A 20036-nucleotide genomic window follows, 5' to 3' on the forward strand; every position below is an offset into this window, starting at 1 on the left:
TATCCTTAGCTCAATTTCATCCTATCTCCCTCCCTGAGGCTCTGAAGGAAATACAAAAATGCAAATCAGGGGCCCCTGATAACCCCTGCCCGCCTAAGCTTTGGAAAATGATGTCGGACGCAATTGTATTACCACTCCTACATATATGGAATACGTCCATTGAAACAGGCACGTTTCCCGATTGTTGGAAACATGCCACACTTCTCCCCCTAAAAAAGAAGCCCAGTGGTGCTCCCGATGACCTAAGTATTCTCCGTCCAATCTCCCTCCTAGCAGCCCCAGGTAAAATGCTCGAAAAGCTGATACAACGACAACTGAACAGCTTTATCGAGGAAAAAGGGATTTTACATGAAACACAGTCAGGTTTCAGGTCCGGCTTCAGCACTGAGACCGCCCTTATCAAGGTAGCTGAGTCAATCAGGTGGTCCTTAGATTCAGGAGCATCAGCTATGCTGGTGCTCCTGGATCTATCAGCCACATTTGATACGGTGGATCAAAGCAGATTGCTGTTACGGTTGAAGGACATAGGTCTGGAAGATAGGGCACTGAGCTGGCTCGGATCCTATCTTACAGACCGCTCCCAGAAAGTGGCATTGGGCTCCTTTTCCTCTAAACCTAAACACCTCTGGTGTGGCATCCCTCAAGGGTCTGCACTCAGCCCTCTACTTTTTAATGTTTATTTAGCCCCACTTTTTACCCTGATTGCCAAATGGGGGGTCAAGGCGATATCGTATGCAGATGATACGCAATTAGTCTTCCCCAATTTGGATGCGTCGGAGGCAGCTTTTAGTCAAATGAGGGGCTGCCTTCGAGATGTGGCTAGCTGGATGAATGCAAACAAATTAAAATTGAATGCTAGGAAAACGGAGGTAATATTCTTTGGTAAAAACGCACATCCCCCTTCCGACCTGTGGTGGCCACCTGAAATGAATCCACCACCGTCCCCCGGAACCAATGCGAAGAATTTGGGAGTAAGATGGGACGAGAATCTCTTTTTCCTCTTACATACAACAGGTCACTACTGGCTCTCTGCACAAACTCAGAAACCTCCGTAAGTTCCTCTCTTTTCTACCAGAAGAGTGTCGCAAAATGGTAGTCCATGCGACAGTTACATCCAGATTGGATTACGCGAACGGCCTTTATCTCGGCCTGCCTAAATATCTAGTGCAACGCCTGCAGATCGTGCAGAATGCGACTGCGAGACTGATAAAGCACATTCCTTTCAGACAGCGTGTCTCTCCGCATCTGCGCGAACTGCACTGGCTCCCAGTGACAAGTAGAATAAAATTCAAAGTTCTTACCCTGGCGTTTAGAGCACTAAGAGGGACCTGCCCTAATTACTTAAAACTCAGACTCCCACGTTACCATCAGGAGAGGCACTTACGATCTAACTCCTTGCTTCAGCTACTCGTCCCACGAGCTAGAAAAGCCAGACTTGGGGGCAGGTCTTTTTCTGTCGGCACGGCGAAACTTTGGAACGCCTTGACTTCTGCTATTCAATCTGCTACAACAGAATCTAGCTTTAAGAAGCTTCTAAAGACCTGACTACGCAGAAAACTTAAGCAACCCCCGTGCCTCCTGTCTTGCTGAAGTACTCTACCAGCGCCGGGACACCTCCTCGTGAGGTAGGTGTTCCCGCTCTACAAGTATCAGTATTATTATTATTATTATTAACTGGGGTGGCAGAGTGGGCTAAAGAACGGTGATGGATTAAACTCAGATCTTTTGACTGGGTGTGAGTGTTTGATTGGTTCAAATGCTCCGTCCATTACCACCCCCTTTTGTACTGCTTTTGGCCGCCATAAGTGTGGCAGGGTATGCTCAGATGTGAGTCCCTTGCTCACTTTACCACTGGATTCAAGCAAGCCAGGCTGAAGGTGGCTGGAATGTCAGAAACCGGTCCTCGGAAGCTTGTTTCCGGTCCAGGGAAGGCATGGCTTGGCAGTTTGGGCTGGACTGTTCCCATGAGGCACAGGGTCAGACTGATTTTCATATAGCCATGTATGAACTGGGGTGGCAGAGTTGGCTAAAGAACGGTGATGGATTAAACCCAGATCTTTTGACTGGGTGTGAGTGTTTGATTGGTTCAGATGCTCTGTCCATTACCACCACCTTTTGTACTGCTTTTGGCCGCCATAAGTGTGGCAGGGTATGCTCAGACGTGAGTCCCTTGCTCACTTTGCCACTGGATTCAAGCAAGCCGGGCTGAAGACGGCTGGAATGCCAGAAACCGGTCCTCGGAAGCTTGTTTCCGGTCCAGGGAAGGCATGGCTTGGCAGTTTGGGCTGGACTGTTCCCATGAGGCACAGGGTCAGACTGATTTGCATATAGCCATGTTTGAACTGGGGTGGCAGAGTGGGCTAAAGAACGGTGATGGATTAAACCCAGATCTTTTGACTGGGTGTGAGTGTTTGATTGGTTCAGATGCTCTGTCCATTACCAACCCTTTTGTACTGCTTTTGGCCGCCATAAGTGTGGCAGGGTATGCTCAGACGTGAGTCCCTTGCTCACTTTGCCACTGGATTCAAGCAAGCCGGGCTGAAGACGGCTGAAATGCCAGAAACCGGTCCTCGGAAGCTTGTTTCCAGTCCAGGGAAGGCATGGCTTGGCCGTTTGGGCTGGAATGTTCCCATGAGGCACAGGGTCAGACTGATTTGCATATAGCCATGTCTGAACTGGGGTGGCAGAGTGGGCTAAAGAACGGGGATGGATTAAACCCAGATCTTTTGACTGGGTGTGAGTGTTTGATTGGTTCAGATGCTCTGTCCATTACCACCCCCTTTTGTACTGCTTTTGGCCGCCATAAGTGTGGCAGGGTATGCTCAGACGTGAGTCCCTTGCTCCCTTTGCCACTGGATTCAAGCAAGCCGGGCTGAAGACGGATGGAATGCCAGAAGCCGGTCCTCGGAAGCTTGTTTCCGGTCCAGGGAAGGCATGGCTTGGCAGTTTGGGCTGGACTGTTCCCATGAGGCACAGGGTCAGACTGATTTGCATATAGCAATGTCTGAACTGGGGTGGCAGAGTGCGCTAAAGAACGGTGATGGATTAAACCCAGATTTTTTGACTGGGTGTGAGTGTTTGATTGGTTCAGATGCTCCGTCCATTACCACCCCCTTTTGTACTGCTTTTGGCCACCATAAGTGTGGCAGGGTATGCTCAGACGTCAGTCCCTTGCTCACTTTGCCACTGGATTCAATCAAGCCGGGCTGAAGACGGCTGGAATGCCAGAAACCAGTCCTCGGAAGCTTGTTTCCGGTCCAGGGAAGGCATGGCTTGGCAGTTTGGGCTGGACTGTTCCCATGAGGTACAGGGTCAGACTGATTTGCATATAGCCATGTCTGAACTGGGGTGGCAGAGTGGGCTAAAGAATGGTGATGGATTAGACCCAGATCTTTTGACTGGGTGTGATTGTTTGATTGGTTTAGATGCTCCGTCCATTACCACCCCCTTTTGTACTGCTTTTGGCCGCCATAAGTGTGGCAGGGTATGCTCAGACGTGAGTCCCTTGCTCACTTTGCCACTGGATTCAAGCAAGCCGGGCTGAAGACGGCTGGAATGCCAGAAACCGGTCCTCGGAAGCTTGTTTCCGGTCCAGGGAAGGCATGGCTTGGCAGTTTGGACTGGACTGTTCCCATGAGGCACAGGGTCAGACTGATATGCATATAGCCATGTCTGAACTGGGGTGGCAGAGTGGGCTAAAGATTAAACCCAGATCTTTTGACTGAGTGTGAGTGTTTGATTGGTTCAGATGCTCCATCCATTACCACCCCCTTTTGTACTTCTATCTGTGACTAGCATAGATGCCTCCCCTGGTCGCTTAAAGATAATGTGCCCGGTGATATGGGAGGGTCAGCCGCCTTGTTCTCTATATACTTATTGTAGTTTGTCAGCCATAAAGTTACTTTCTGTTGGTTTCAGCTCTTCATCTGGTTATTACCCTCACCACTTAAATGCAATGTGCTGACTGTCTCAGGTTTCCACACTCTGTGAGACTTCTCAAGCCTCTAATGGTCCTCTTCAAACCTTGGAGTATTCTTGCTCTCCATGGAGTTACCTATCTCTGGTATGGTGATCAGACCTTTCTGGGTATGGTACCTATTTATACGCTTTTACTTTAGTCAGCCGCAAAATGGATGTATTTTATTTCTCTATGGAGTTACTTTAGGTTACGATATTTGTCTCTTCAATGTTTCTGGTTCTTTATTTTGGACTTCAGATCCAGACTAAATTGCTAGTTATTGGCTCTCATTTGACATATGGACCTGATAGACAGGGAGGCCTACTCAATGAGGGTAAGTGAAAATAATTATTTGGACTGACTCCAAGGTCAAGAAGTAGATTTGCATCTGGTGGTGAGAACCTGTAATTGAAGACTACATTTCCAGAGCTCCAATTAGCGGTCCCCACTCAACTTTCCAATGAATATGTTGATAAAGTACAAGTAACCTGGGCAGATGGTATCATAGTCTATTTCTTTGTCACTCATGTAAAGGGTCCTAAGCAGAACAGAACAGGCAATTATGTATTCATTATAGCCTGCTCCCCAGGTGGTTAACATTATTAGAAAATGGTTATGCAAGAACATGTTTTGGTGTCCTCTTACTTTTGTGATATCCGCTGTCGCAGAATGACTCCTCTTTAGCATGGTCCATTCAATATGTAGGGCGTGTCCACGGCTCCTGTTGCATCCTCTCTTGTCCCACTGTAGTCTTCTGTCACTCAATGACAGCTGAAGCAGGACCATTGCATGACAGCTTAGGTAGCATCTTCTGCGGCTGTCATTCCTTGACAGCAATTGTTGGGGTAGGGAGGTGGAGCATTGTAGCACAGACCATTGAGGTACTGTATACTACTAGCAGCACCCTCTGTGGTGGGGGTGTCTTTGTCAGTATCTGCAGGGACATTAAAGCATCCTCATGACCTCTAGTGCCTTATTGAAATACCACCCATCACCCCATCCTATTCTTTGCAGATACTACTGAGTGTCTTAAGTGTGTTTGTCAGCCATATGTCTTCCTTTGGCAAGTGTTGCTCAGTATTTTATGGACTGAGTATGACATGTCTTCTTTCTTTTGTATCTAAAGAGCTAAAGGAATTCCAATACACAGCCTCTTCATAAGATTGCTTGTGAGTATCCACCCCCACCATTTTCCAACAGATCCCTCTCCTCAAGTTCTTTGCTGGCATTTCTATGCAACCTGCCCATGGAGAGCTTGCATTCAACTCGGCTTTTATCCTTTTGAAATTGATGGTTTTATTTCTAGTCAATTGGTTATCAGTAAGACATACTATTTATATCACACAGAAACAGCCAAAATGAGGTATTAAGTACTGTATAGAAAACAAGGTAGCATTTCCAGATGCTTTAAAGACCAGTGAGTATTCTCTTGCTGAATTCTTGTTGTGGGTTTTCAGGTCATTTCTTCACATCCTCGCTGGGATGTCGAAAAGGGAACCGCTGTCTTGGCTCTTCTCGAACGCCTGATTCCTGCAAACTACCCGTTTTTAGCAAGGCTCATCAGAATGAAGATCCCCCCATTGATAACATATTTGGAAGGTGAGTTCCCAAAGCACAAGCCATTGAGCACCCAATTTAAACAAGCATTAATGGTATTTCAAACAAGCATTGACAAAGCTATTAAGCCTGGTGTTGGCTGCTAGTTTTTAGGCTTTGTCCACGCTTGTTTTTTTCACAGTTTTTGTAAGCCTTTACTACAGGAGGAGATGCCAGGTACTCAAAAAGCCCACATTCCCTTAGTAGTCCCTGGAACTAAAGAAAAATACTTTGTGGATGTGCTCCTTGTGACCCTCACGGGTGAGTAGTACGCTCTACAAGTGTATTGATTGATTGATTGAAAAAGCAGAATGCCATCACTTACAGTGAAGTTAGCTTAAGGCTGATTTGGCCCATGATGAATGCTGTGGAGGGCAGAAGAGAATGTTAATGATATGAAACAATAGGTCAACAGATGAGGAGGTCTGACTTAAAGCCTGTATAAGTAAGCAAGACAATTAATCAGAATGCACACAGTTTTGTTTGTAGCTGGCCGTACTCCAAAGCGAATGGGGCATCAACAGAAACCTCTTCCAAGTTCTGGGTTTCTTCCTTATATAACAGAAAGGCTGTTAACAACATCGGTTTGCAAAAAATCACTTAATTACAGCGCTTCTGCCATGACGCTCTTCAGTTGTCAGACGCAGCCTTGATCACATGAGGAAGCTGCATCTTGATTCAGTGTATATGTGCTAAAAATTCCATAAACATAGAAAAAATACTTCTTCAATGTATGCAAAGTCTTCATGATTATTACACTTCCCATTTCTGCAACGTCTTTTATTTTAATTGTGTTTTATTTGAACAACACAGCAATACCAATTCTTGTAATGTATTGAGCTTGAAACAAAGAACCCAGGTGGCGTCAATACATAAGAGACTTTGCAAACCACATTTATTAGCACCAAACACGTTCTCTGCTTTTGTATTAGAAGCAGGTATTAGTCAGGGTCAATGGTGGTTAGATTAGCCTATTTGGGCATTGCATTGTTAGTATGATGAGTAAGGCTGAACAGGGCATTTCACAGCAATAAATATGAAAGAAAATATTAGGTCTCTGGTCAACCATATGTTGTGCTAAAATTAATGTTTTAAATATTGCATAACTGAATCCTACTATGTGAGAATTTCACAGTAAGGAACATTTAAAAGAGTTGGTGATATTACGTTGTTAATGTATAAATTGATACGTATTTCTGTTAGGTTAGACATCCTTATTGTCTTAAACAGAAGACTTATATTTCAGCCTGTGTATACCAGATATCAAGCAGAAGTGTTTTAGTGTGTTTTTAAGAAAGATTTCATTACAAATTATAAATTTGCTTAGATGAACTATGAAATGTTATAATCATTTTGGTCTTGGTTATAATAAAGGAGTATTTTTCTATATTTATGTAATTTTAGAGCAGGTATGCACTTTTTATCTCTGAACCACGACGGCCATCCCCTATGTGATCAAGGCTGCATCTGACAGCCAAATGCTTACAGGCTAAAGCTCTGTAAAAATAGATCTTCTGCAAACAAGTGGTGTGGCAGCCTTTCGGTTATATAAGAAAGGAAACCAAAATATATAAACCTAAAATTACAACCAGATATAAGGATGTAAGAGTGACATCAAGGGCACATGAACAACTGATGACATTGAATTCAAATCCCAGGACAGGCTGAGCCAACAGCCAGATTTTGCACACTTTGAATTGTGTGACTCTACTTCTGCTAGTGCTTGGTATTTAAGCCCATGGCATTTGAAATGTTGCCTGCTGTTCACTTTTACTTACATATTTTCTTTTTTCCCAACTGCTATTTCAGCTGCAACTGAAAGAAACTTTGACTTGGAACAGTGGAAATGCGCGCTTGTTTCAGTAAGGATTAATTGCTAATGAATGTCACACATGGCTCTTAACGCATTGTCTTTCATATTCACTCATTTAGAGTGAATTAATGCAGATATTAAATTCACCCCATCATAGTGCTGTTCTGCTATGTGGTTGCAATATGTTCACCATATGCCTATTGTTTCTCTGGATTGTGAATGGGCACGGTGAGGGAGAAGCCAATCTCGGTACACAACTTTTTCCTAGAATGCAATATTTACCAGAACCATTTAAAACCTCATTGGCCATATTCACATTCAGAACCTTGGAATTACGTGCTTACTGCAGATAGTCCTGTATGTATCAGATTTTATCTCCATGTTTTACCTACATAAATTACAGGCACTGCAGTGATTATTGCATTAAATCAATCTGACTGTTTTTACACAGGGTTAGAAATGTAGCCCCGCGTTGGAAATCAGGTCCTCTGACTCATTTTGTCCCCAGGATAGTCACACTAGCACAACATTCTTCTTTCCCTGGATTGTCACAATATCACTCTTCCGGGTCTGCCAACTGCTTTTCACATCATCAGAATGTTTATATTCTGCAATCAGTTTGGCATGTGATCAGTGCTCCCCATATTCATCTGAATTGTTACTCTGTCACTGTTCTAGTGTAACCTTGTAATGGCCAGGTTATAACTGTCTCTATTCAATCCTTGGTTGTCGCACTCCTACTTGGTTCCCTTGTAACAGTGTATTCTTTGCCAGGTCATCACACTTCACTTTGCTTTTATTGTGCTCCTGTGAGGTAATTTTCTTTTCCTTGTGTTCAGTCTTCACCCTTATTAACACTACATTTTCATTCAGCCCTAACTCTGGTGATCTAAGAGTATATGGAGCAGATTTACAACCCCGTCCGCCACTTTTGCGTCACTTTTCCCACTTTTCCCATGTTAAAAGTGGCTCAAGGGGCTTGTAAATCAGCCCCTAGAGGTTTGCATTCTGCTCCTAAGTATATGATATAGCTGCAAAATCCCCATGTGTTTTCTGTCTGGATGGCTGCACTGTAACTCTTTTCACAATAATTTGCAGGCAGCATGCTTTTGGTGCGCATGTTTCTGTGTAAATCTCTGCCACTGTAAAGGCATCCTGTTTCTTCTGACCACTGATTTCACACCACACTATTTACATGCTGCTCTATGTGTTCTCTGGTTCTTCTGTCCACACATTATTTCATCATTACTGAGGTTGTTGTCAGCTGAAGTTTGTTTTCCCATATCTTCTCAAAGTCACTGCAAACATCAGCTGTGGATACTGCATTAATGTTTATATTACTGCATTAAAGTCTCTCACTGTTTTCTTTTTAGTTCCTGGGGACTATCCTGAAGCAAGCACCATACAGAAAATGGCATGCCTTTTTTATGGAAGAACTCACCGCACAAATTGACAGTTTTGCCCATCATGAGAATGAGGAGGTTAGTGCTCTCAAGGGTCATTTGGAAAGGCAGTTTAATACAAAGTCAGAGAAGGATATAACTTTGTATTCCAATCGCACTGTGATTGGTAAACTACACTTGTATACTATGGGTGCACAGCACTGAAATTAGTCAGTCGGGAAAATCAGGTTTGGTTCTCCAACTCCCTGGAAAAGCCAACCTTCTTAGAGTCAGATGGAGATAAACACCATGAGGTAATTCCTCTCCACCTGGCTCGTTAGGAGACACCACATACCAGGGCTATACTCCTTGCCCTAATGGATCTTCTTTAGCCAATAGGTATTCTTCATTAGAGCCACTCCCCATTCAGTGGATGTAAGGTCATATTCATGCAAAAATCAGTGGAGCTATTGTTCCTATTGAAAAGCAAGGATGAAAGAAAGGCAGACAAGAAGGGGGAACCCTAAGGATAATTTCTTGGTGCCCTCACACATCAATGAGGATGTCATGCTTCATAGTGGGCGTGCTCCTTGTAAGGCCATCACTGTAATGCTCTATGGGCCCCACAAAGAGTCGCTTTAGCGGGGATCTTTTTATTTTTGCTGTCTGATGAAAAGTGTCTGTGTGAGGGCATTTTGAATGTGAGGGGTGGAGTGAAAGTATAAAGTGAAGGGAAGGGAGACTAAAACTATCTAAGAGATACCAAACTGGACTTTAATGTGATGGGTCCCTTGCAAGGATTAAAAAACATAATTTAGTAGGGTGATGTACCCAAGTAGCCTAAAGTGTGGGCAGGTCGGTATGTTTCACGCCCAATGGCCTAAAAAGGATCCACAATGCATCTTCAGTACCTAAAAAACGGGTGGATAACCCTTTCCCACACCTAAGACGTGACATCCAGTATAGGTATTCCCTCAAAAGAAAATACCCGGTTCAACAAGTTAAAAATTGATCATCCAATCTAGAAAATAAATGAGAATATAAAAAAAACACACAGTAAGCAAATGTTTTGTATATATGGTCCAATGATTCACTGGAATAGCTTTTCCAGCTCACTGTATCACATTGTCTGCAAAGGTACAAATGTTCATGCTAATATTGGTGCTGATCAGTCACCAAAATGTGAAAAATGTGAAAAACGCACTTGTACTTACAATATAACAGATAAAGCAAGTGGACATACGTGGAACAGACAACATAAAACCAATCTCTGGTGGTGTTACACATCGCTTCATGAGTGATTGGTTGTCTTCAGGTGTGAGCGCAGGGTCTTACACTTTGATACAATGTATTATGCCCCATAGTTCAAAAGCAGAGAGTAGCACTCAAGTGCTAACTGTGGAAAGAGAAATGATAGGGAGTATTTTAGAGAAGCAACCATACTCACATGGTTTCTGCACGGAGAGCACAAGAGTCTATTCTCCTCTGCGTTAAGGTGCAGGTAATTGGAGTGATTTTTACAGGTGTGGTGTGTGCATTTGCGGGAAGAAGTGATGACCAAATGGCCAATGAGGAGAGGAGGGGTAACCTTGAGCCAGTAGGAGCAAGCCCCTCACGTGCGGTGTAACAGAGGTATCATCCCTCATTGGCGGCCATCTCAGAGTGTGTAGTGCTGAAATGCTGGCCGACCCAAAGTCAACCATGGTTTTTGAAAGGTGGCATCTAAGCAGTAAACTAAGACAGTTGAAGGTTTTATTAATGGAAGGTGATGGTAAGAGAAATGTATGGAGCAACTAAGTGCTCACGCATATATAGTGACGGGAAGCAAGTCAGGTGCACATAAGTGCTTGCCATCCCTCATGGACTATTCTAGGCATATTGGCATCTATGTTCATGTTGTAAATATGGGCCGTCACATTTAATAAGTAACACCGGCGGCTAAGTGGTCTACTGCCAATGGATTTGCATGCTTGGAGAGCACTGTTGGGCAAATGGCTAATGAGGATAAGAGAGAAGAGAAGGGGTGTGCTGGAAGTCATAGGAGTGAGACCCTCATGTGCTGGTGTAGCAGAAGTATCATCCTTCAGTGGTGGCCATCCTGGAGTGTGTGGTGTGGTTAAATGTGGGCTGGCTCAAAGTCATCAATTATATTAGTAAAGCGGCGTCTAAAACAGTAGACTAACACAGTTAAATGTTTTCTTATGGAGGGTACCACCTCATTGTTTCCACAGAAACATTTGTAGTAATGAAGAAGATACCCATGGCAAGACGCAAAAGGCTTATCATAAGCACTGCTTTTTGTGGTATATGAGACTCTAAAGCAGGTATGTTACATGGTCTCAATGGTGAAATGGTAGATCAGATCCCCTGTATGACGGAATGTCAATAAATCCAATGTAAGGGAGTATCTGATTTAGCAGGAGACTGACCCGGAAATTACACCTTGCACCGAGGGATTTAATCATTCAGACCTTTGCTGTTCATGGAGAGGCAGAAAATACACCATTGCTCCCTTCTGAAAAGTTTAACAGGACTACATGAGTTACTTGCCATACATGAAACAAATTTGTTTACAGTGTGTCTTCTTTATTTTCGAATTTAGTTTCTAGGTTGAATGATCAATTTTAAAATTTTTGAACAAGAAGTTTTCTTCTAGGGCAATACCTACACTGCATATTACGTCTTAGGTGTGGGGTAGGGTTATCGCCCCTTTTTAGTTTCTGAAGAAGCACTTTGGATCCTTTTTGGGCCATCATGCGCGACATATGTTGACCTGACCACACTTACAGATTTAGGCTACTTGGATACATCACGTCCCTGTAGTAGCCCCTACCAAATTAAGTTTTTCAATCTTGCTGAGGGAACCATCACATTAAAGTCCTGCGTGGTATCTCTTAGACAGTTTTAGTCTCCCCTCATTTCACTATACCCATTCACTCCACCCCACACATTCAAAATGCCATCACACTGGCACATGTCATCAGATAGCAAAATTAAAAAGGTCTTTGCTAAAGCGACCCTTCGTGGGGCACTGCAGCACCAGCCCTATGAGGAGCACGTCCTATGATGATATAGTACATCTTCATGGATGTGTGATGGCACCAAAATATAATCAAAGGGATTCTCCCTTCTTTGTCACCCTTTCTTTTTCTTTGCTTTCTGAAAGGAACAGTACCTCCACTGCTTTTTGGATTAGCTGTTTCGGAGCATAGGTACTGGACCTTTACTGGCTCCCAGTCCTCCCTCTTCATTGTTTTGAGTCATATTCATGGCCATATCCAAATCTCTACAATGTCCAGAAGATATAACATGACATAACATAACAAACATTTCGCTCAACTCATTAAGAGCTGTTTCATACTGTGAGTTGAAGACATGTGTAGAGTGAATCAAAGATGAATACTCCTCTATAAGAATTACTCTCATAGAGTGGGCAGGAGTTTCTTTTCATTCTTAACTCAGACTGTCTTTAATTTACTCCCATATTAGGGTTTTATTTACCGGTGCCTCGGGAAGTGCCTCGCCGCATGCGATGATACTGAGCTGATCTTACGTTACCTTCGAAAGATGTTCAATTCTACTAAGTTTATTGCAACTCCTCACCATGCAGTAAGTATCAAGTGTATTTCTATTCCCCTTAGGTAAAATTTGACCCTGTATGACCAGAACAAACACAAGGAGTCTTACGGGACTGAAGAGCATCTGGGTTATATTGTTCTGGATTGTAACTTCATTAAAGGAGCTTGATGGTAAATTATTGATGACAGGAAACACCTTCCTCACTCAGCACATCCTGTCACCCAAAAGTGTAATATCTACCCTATGGATAGCCAAATCATATCAGAGTGGAAACCCTCCGCAGAGTGGATGAAGAGTAAGCTAGCTGAAACTAGAAGTGTAGCGCCTTTGTTCAGGTTACTACTGCTGCATTTCAACAGGGATTATTTTTGCCTTTTTCGATGATCCGTCTTGATAGACACAAGTGAATTAATTATATAACTCAACCTTAATCAATGCAGCAGATAAATGGGATGACGATCTAAAGCTTTGTGAAGCTTTCAGAAAGGCCCAAATAGATAACAGAGCTGTCTGTTTCTACCTGTTGTCAGAGGGGGGCGATTTCTCAAAGAATGAAGGACAGAGCAGAATCTGGTATAATCCCTGCACAGTACCCTTGAGGAAGAGAGGATAAGCATTCCTTCTAAAGAAAGTGCACTCCTTCTTCCCAAATGCTTGTGTACTAAAAAGTCATTGCAGTTTCTTTAGGTGAAAACCAGAAAGAACCAAGTTACAGAACACAAATAGTGACTGAACTCTCATCTTATTGTCCATAGATGTTTCTTCAGTAGCATGGTAAGGACACTCCAGCATAGTTGTATAGGGGGTATCCTTAAATCATGCTTTCTGGAAACTGAATATATTTGCTTTACTAGTGGAGAACCATTGATTTGTCCAATCAAGAACCGTATCATTATCATTTCTTTCTAATATGGAATCTCAATTCCTAAATGCCTGTGTTTGGTTAATGTTTCCCTAATGCTGTGAGTTGTCTTTCACTCTTTACAGGATATAATAATTGGATTTCAAACATGTGCCAAGACTCATCCATTCGAAAGCCGTCGGGTGATTGAAGAGTACAAAGGCTATCTTTTTGCTATTGACCTGGTAAGAACCATGCATCTCTTTTTGTCTCATATTTCCAACTTTCCTCAGCAGTGGCGAATCACATCTATAAAAGTGTAATTTGCAATTAGATAACAGTTTACAAGAAAGAAAAGCAAAACTATGTCTAAAGGCGTAGGTGGTCTACAATACCGAAAACAAAAGAAATTTAAATATTTATTTTGAAGGGTCTTATGATACCAAATGCAACAATGTCTTAAATTCACTATAAACAACAAGAACATTCAACCTTTACTTCCTCCTTTGCATTACTCATGACTTCAGAAGTGATAGAGCACAGAGGGAAAGGCTGCCCTCCAAGGCGACTCGCATTTAGGAATCAATACAAGACAGGGTCTAAGACCGGTCCCTGCACTCCGAGGTGGCGGAGTACTCAGGATCAAATACCAGGCCTGGCTAAAGGCTGGGCTCTGTATCCACAGGATACACAATACAGTTACATTGAGGAAAGGGGAGGGGCTCTGTTCATAACTCCAGTTGATATAGTGACTGGCCTAAGCCAGGAGGCAACCTTCACTGGCCCTGGTGTGTTGTGCTACATTCAGGACATCCTGGGGCCGAGTAGCAAAGGCAATCTGAGACAAAAGCCTAACTTTACGACTTTTGGTATTCACAGAAGTTATTTACGACTCTTGGTATTCAAAGAGGTCATTTATGAGTCGTATCTATACGTTTGCAGTCGGGCCGGAATCTCCGCCCCTGTGCCAAACTCGACACATTCTCTAATAAAAGAGAGAGGGACCCCTGCACCAAAGGGATAGGGTACCGCAACTGACTATATGTCAAAACAAAAATTCCCTTTGGATTATTCAATGAGAAGACAACAGTTCTCCCAGTCTATCACACAGATGTCATTCATTCATCGAAACCTAATAAGTGGAGCAATGCAATATACAACAAACCAATATACAACAAAACAGTTCTGTCAAAATTAATAAATTCAGTGTGCACAGTTTATTCATATATGTATATAAAACCAATTAAAAACAGACAGATATTAAAAAATAAGGTAAAATTGAATTTTTTAAGTTTTGGGAACACAGGCAATACAAAAACGGAACAAATCATATAAAATTACTAAACCTAAACAGTTCCTAATGCTAATAAGGGAGGTGCAAAATAAAGGTACAGATTCCACAACAGTCAGACTGACCCTTCATAGATGTATATTGCACTTCTCCCTTTTCATTCAACGCGTTTCGTCGGACTCTTATAATACAGCCGCCTTCATCAGGAATGTATTGCTGTTTTCCCCAAAATTAATTTCTGCAATTAGAAATATATCCTTTAGTTACTTTATAAAAATGAACAATCCTCTACATCACATCAAATATTAGTTAAAGACAGAAATAGTACTGTTTTGCACAAGCTCCTAATTAAAACAATTACATTTATACCATACGAAAGATAACATTTGTATTCTGTCATGGAAACAGACCTAAAGGCAGGCTTATACACACATGATCATTTTGGGCATTTTCAGGCCTAAGAACAGTTCTATACATGCCTAATCACTTTGGAGCGATTTCAAACCAACAAGTTCTATAATTCACACAGCACGATAAAGAAGATAAAAAGGAGAGAAAATTTCATTATACAGCATACATGACTTATGGTGATATCACTCAACCCAAAAATGTCCCTCACATCCTACACATATTCATTCAACATAGATATTCCTTATTTCTATTAGCGTTGGGGCATTGTATGGAACCCATTATCCTATACACTTGTTCGAAACCCAACATCCTATACACTTGTACATTCTAAGCCACAGTATTTTAAACCCATTTTCTTTTTTGGTATATAACGATCTGGTAGAAACTGTGTTTCAAAATGGTTCATATTGGATAATGGCATAGATCAATCGATCTTTTGTCCTAATGGGTAATAGATGAAAGCCAAGGCATGTATTAAAAGAAGTATTCTCATGGTCTCAGTTCTCACTTATAATCACATTACTCAATAATGGATAATAATGTAAGTCTACCTTGTTGTCTGCAACGTCTTTTCCTGCTAAAAAAGATCGTCCGATTCACTAATGTTGTCCGTAGATAAAAAGATCTAAAGGCATAGTAAGAGACGACATAAATATGCAGTCCAGCTGACATTTGTGTAAATCTCTTATAACATAGCGAGATGTTACTCACAAATCAAGTTCTTGATATGTCAGTCAAATAGGGGGACCATACTTCTTTCAATGATACGCAACTGCCGCAAATAAATCAGCTCAGGTTGGTACTTAGCGAAGATCTGAAGTCATAATAGAAACAATATTAATTTACACTCTTCCACTAATTTTGAGAGTGTCAAAGATAGGAGTTTCGAACTTACATCTTAATCTCCTCTATTCGACATCACTCAGGACTCCATAACGTTCATGCAGTACAATTGACCGTTTGGCTACATGCAAATCAGTCTTGAACCTGGCTTGGCAGTTCAGGCTGGACTGCTCCCATAAGGAACAGGGTCAAGACTGATTTGCATATGGCTGGGTCCAACCTGGGGTGGTGTGGTAAGCAAAAGAATGATAGATTAAACCCAGATCCTTGTGACCGGGGGTGAATGTTTGCATTGTCCAGCATTCTGTCCAGCAATTGTTTCTTTTCCATACTTTCTTATAGTGGCATTTCTAAAATAGCAATGTTAAATTCAACTTCACCACTAAGTTGGATTTATCACTACCATTCCAAACATACAAAACACGAAAAAGCCTCATTGTAGTGAAAAGTGAAATATGCTGTTTGTCACTATCAGGACACGCAAAACAGAAAAGTACATGTCCTACGTTTTACTTGCATACACTGTGCCCTTAGGGCTACATAGGGCCTACCTTAGGGGTGGCTTATAAGTAATAAAGGGGGAGTTTAAGGCTTAGTAAGTAGTTCTAAATGCCAAATCAAAGTAGCTTTAAACTGCAAACACAGGCACTGCAGTTGCAGGCGTGAGAGAGGTTTGAAAGGCTTCTTCTGTTGGTGGCACGATCAGAGCTGCAGCCCACTAGTAGCACTACATTTACAGGCCCTGGGCATATGATATACCACCTTACAAGGGACTTACAAGTTAAATAAACAGGTCAATTAAGTATACACCAATTATACACATGTTTAAGGAAGAAGCACATGCTCTTTAGCACTGATTCAGAGTGGTAAAGCGCTCAGAGTCTTAGGACCAACAATAGATTTAGCCAAATGTGGAGGCAAAAAGATTGGGGAAGACCAGCCTCGGGCTGACAGGTCAAACACCAACTATTTAAATGCTCCAGATCACCTGGAAGTAACTCTGGAGGAATGGCCACCACAGGGATTATGACTGATTTCCCCCAGTTCACCCTCAGGCCTGTTTCTTCTTTGTAGATTTCTAGAATGCAAATCAGCTGTAGGATCAGTTGGTTTAGGTGCTGAATATAAAGGAGGACATCATACCACATACAAAGAGATGCAGTACCCTAATTCTACACCCCACCTCAAGCCCCACACCTGCGCATCCCCCGATCTATTTGGCCAGTGTTTCAATCACAAGAGCGAACAGGAGAGTAGACAGCAGGTGGCCCTGCCAGTGGCCTCTGTCTAGCTGGAACTGTTGTGAGTAAATGGTGTTCACTCTGACCCTATCACATGGCAATGTGTATAACATATTTACAGACTGAAGGACTTTAGGGCCAAAATTAATCTTTTCAAGGATGGCGTGGAGGAAAGGTCATTCAATTGAGTCGAAGGCCTTCTCTAAGTCCAGTTGCATCACTAGGAATCTCGCCTGTTTCAGTACCCTGGTGCTACGGCTTTTGCAACTATTTTGGCTTAAATATTACTTAGGGGAATCAGGCTGTAAAATGCACAGTCTGTAGGTGGCCTATATGGTTTGGAGAAAACTACAACTGAGGCCCCCTAGATATGATAGGGAATTATCATAGCTGTACATGCAGCTTCGACCATTGTAAAGAAGTGAGAGAGTAGTGTTGGTGTAACCTTTTCTAAGAATTGCATAGGTAATACACTTGAACCGGGCACCTTCCCAGAATGCATCTCCTGCAAGGCTGCAAATAATTCCTCCTTCGACAGAGGTGCATCCAAGTCCTGCAGCATGATCAGGTCTGCAGCTATGGGGTGTTGTTGCTCCACTTGCCCGACGTGTTTGATTGGTAAAGTTTCTCATAGTAATGTGTGCAGTCATTGCCGATTGCCTCAGCATCGTGTGTCACCTCACTGTCGGGCCCCGTGTCTATGGGACAAACCAGTCTACCAGAGTTGGTTGCATACCTGTGTAGCAATGTTCCCATATTCTCGCTGTTTTTGAGAATCGGACAATGCTGTCCATGCAGGGTCTGCTATTGTGTTCCCCTGAAGAACTGCTTTCCTTCCCTCCCACAATGTGATTGGGGAGACATCTGTTGTGGAGTTTGTTCTGAGGTAGAGTTATATCTTTTCCTTCATGTGTTCCAAAAATCTAACATACCTCAGTCACCCAACCTGAAGGCTTCAGTGCGTATTAGACCTAGGCATCCCCAATTAGTTAAATCGGTCAGTGGTCAATGGTACCCTTCTGAGAAATCGGAGTCCAGCAGTGAAAGTAATACATACTGACTAGTTCTTTGCTTTCCATTGATTGCAAAGCATCAGGGACTCCACCCATGGCACCAGGGCTGAGCCTCTCTTTTCACATCAAGTTGTAGGTGCATGAAATTATTGCAGTGGCCCGCTGCAATAAGGTCCCACTCCGAGACTGTGGTGATAACTGTCATCAGATCTTTCATCGTGGTCGCCTGCAGGTTCGGTGAAATATACACAGACACTACCATCCATAGGATGCCATTCAGGAATTGAGTAACCACCACATATCTATCCATGGTGTCTCAGATAGCTTGCGTGACCATCAGGGGAAAGGTAACTCTTGTTGAGCACCTAGTAAACCCTGCATGATATACGCAGTTAAAGCCATGCTGTACCAAAAAGGAACCCCTACTCCCAAGCAAATATGTCTCTTGCAACAATAGAACCACCAGGGTCAGCTTGTGGACCTATTGAGAATTGTTGTGCATTTTATTTTATCCAGCAACCCACTGACATTGCAAGACAACAGCTTTTAGTGGATGGTTTTGTTGTCAGAGGTCTTGGCGAGTCGTGGAGCCCGTTTGACTAGGATCCGTGGCCGTGTAATGTGTCTTGCATGAGGCATAGTGTTGCAACCGAAATCAGCCCTATAGTACGCAACTTCAGGCACGGCTGGCACAGGTAACAGCGGTGGGGTGTGAAGTGGTGGGAGGGATGAAGTCGGCAGCAAGTAATCACCATCGTTTTGTGTAGCTTCGCTCCAAGCAAGCCCCTCTATCTGGAGGCAATGTGTCTCTTCTCCATAAGTGAATGAGACAACATTTGTAGCTATACATGGAGGAAAGGAAGGAAGGGTACCAAAATTCTCCTGTCTGAGGAGGATGCTCTACGTCTGTCCTCTGGTTGTGACCAGAGTTGCCCTCCGATCAGTCTGCTACACTTCTTCTTAGGGTGGGATGGTTGACCCCCTACAGTCTCCTGAGATGTCATTGGCTCCTTTGTTTATATGGGCAGTTATTTCCTCTCCACTGCTCAGTCCCAGGCCTCTTCCGGGCTCTCAAAGAAAATGGTTCTCCACTGTGACATTAATTTCAATTTGGCAGGTTATATCAGCATATATTGAATGTCCACAGCCCTGACTTTCCATTTAATCTCTAAGAAAGATTTACAAAGGAGCTGCACTTTAGTTGTGTAATCGGGGAAGAGTATAACCCTGGAGTTGGTGCAATGGATGTCTAGATGTTGGCGTACCTGCCACAGGATATATTATCAGTTCACAAAGTTCAGTACCCTGATGACAATGGCTCTAGTGGGTCCCCCCCGGCGGAGGACTTAGGGCAACTGTGTGCCCTTTCCAGAACAAAGTAGGGGGAAAACTCACAATCCAGGATCCAGGGTCTGAAGTATTCCATGAGGAATTTCTCTGGGTGCTGGTTTTACATGCCCTCTGGCAGGCCCACCAGCCATAATCGCTGACAGAACGTCGCGCGGCATTCTGCTTGTTACTAGTTTCTCGCTCCATGACTTGGTGAATCTCCGCTTTGAAATTAATTTTCTACATGCGGCAAGATAATTTCTGACTCGGCTCGGCATTTATACTGGTCCCAAAGGTTGATACAATGCAATCTTTGTTTGCTACTTGAAATAGATTACCACCGTATGGTTGTCGAATTATCTGCTCTGAAATTGACCACCTACGTATGGAAAGATTTATCTTCTAACTTGGAGTTGTGATTTAATTCACTTTTTTGATGACTTACAGCTCATCGGGCGATTGCATACCTCAAAACGCCACCATTAGCACAGTAAAGTCCACTACCTGCTCTATATGCTAAGAGGGTGCTGAAAACGTCGAATAGATTACAATATCTCTGTACAGATTTCAATTGACAGCAGTCCTGAAGATGGTTTCTACAAATAACTCTTAGGAAACCGAAACGTTGACCCTACATCTTATCCCTATCTTGTTTTATTCAATGTGACTGGGGATAGATGTCTTTTAGGTTCTGTTGAGTCACGTATTGATTTATTTCTGTGTGTACCCACAGACCTAT

At 42.9% G+C, this 20036-nt stretch overlaps 1 protein-coding gene across 1 annotated transcript in view; it reads left to right on the plus strand.

Annotated features, from left to right (window-relative positions):
• Positions 1-20036, plus strand: part of LOC147749155 (maestro heat-like repeat-containing protein family member 1) — a 112397-nt gene that overhangs the window by 82823 nt on the left and 9538 nt on the right. The window contains exons 9-14 of the mRNA XM_086936536.1: positions 5087-5127; positions 5416-5557; positions 7364-7416; positions 8741-8848; positions 12239-12358; positions 13316-13414. Of these exons, the coding sequence (XP_086792662.1) occupies positions 5087-5127; positions 5416-5557; positions 7364-7416; positions 8741-8848; positions 12239-12358; positions 13316-13414 (563 nt within the window). The remainder of the gene's footprint in view (positions 1-5086; positions 5128-5415; positions 5558-7363; positions 7417-8740; positions 8849-12238; positions 12359-13315; positions 13415-20036) is intronic.

The sequence above is a fragment of the Lissotriton vulgaris genome, chromosome 1_1 (assembly GCF_964263255.1).
Source record: "Lissotriton vulgaris chromosome 1_1, aLisVul1.2, whole genome shotgun sequence".
Lineage (NCBI taxonomy): Eukaryota > Metazoa > Chordata > Amphibia > Caudata > Salamandridae > Lissotriton > Lissotriton vulgaris.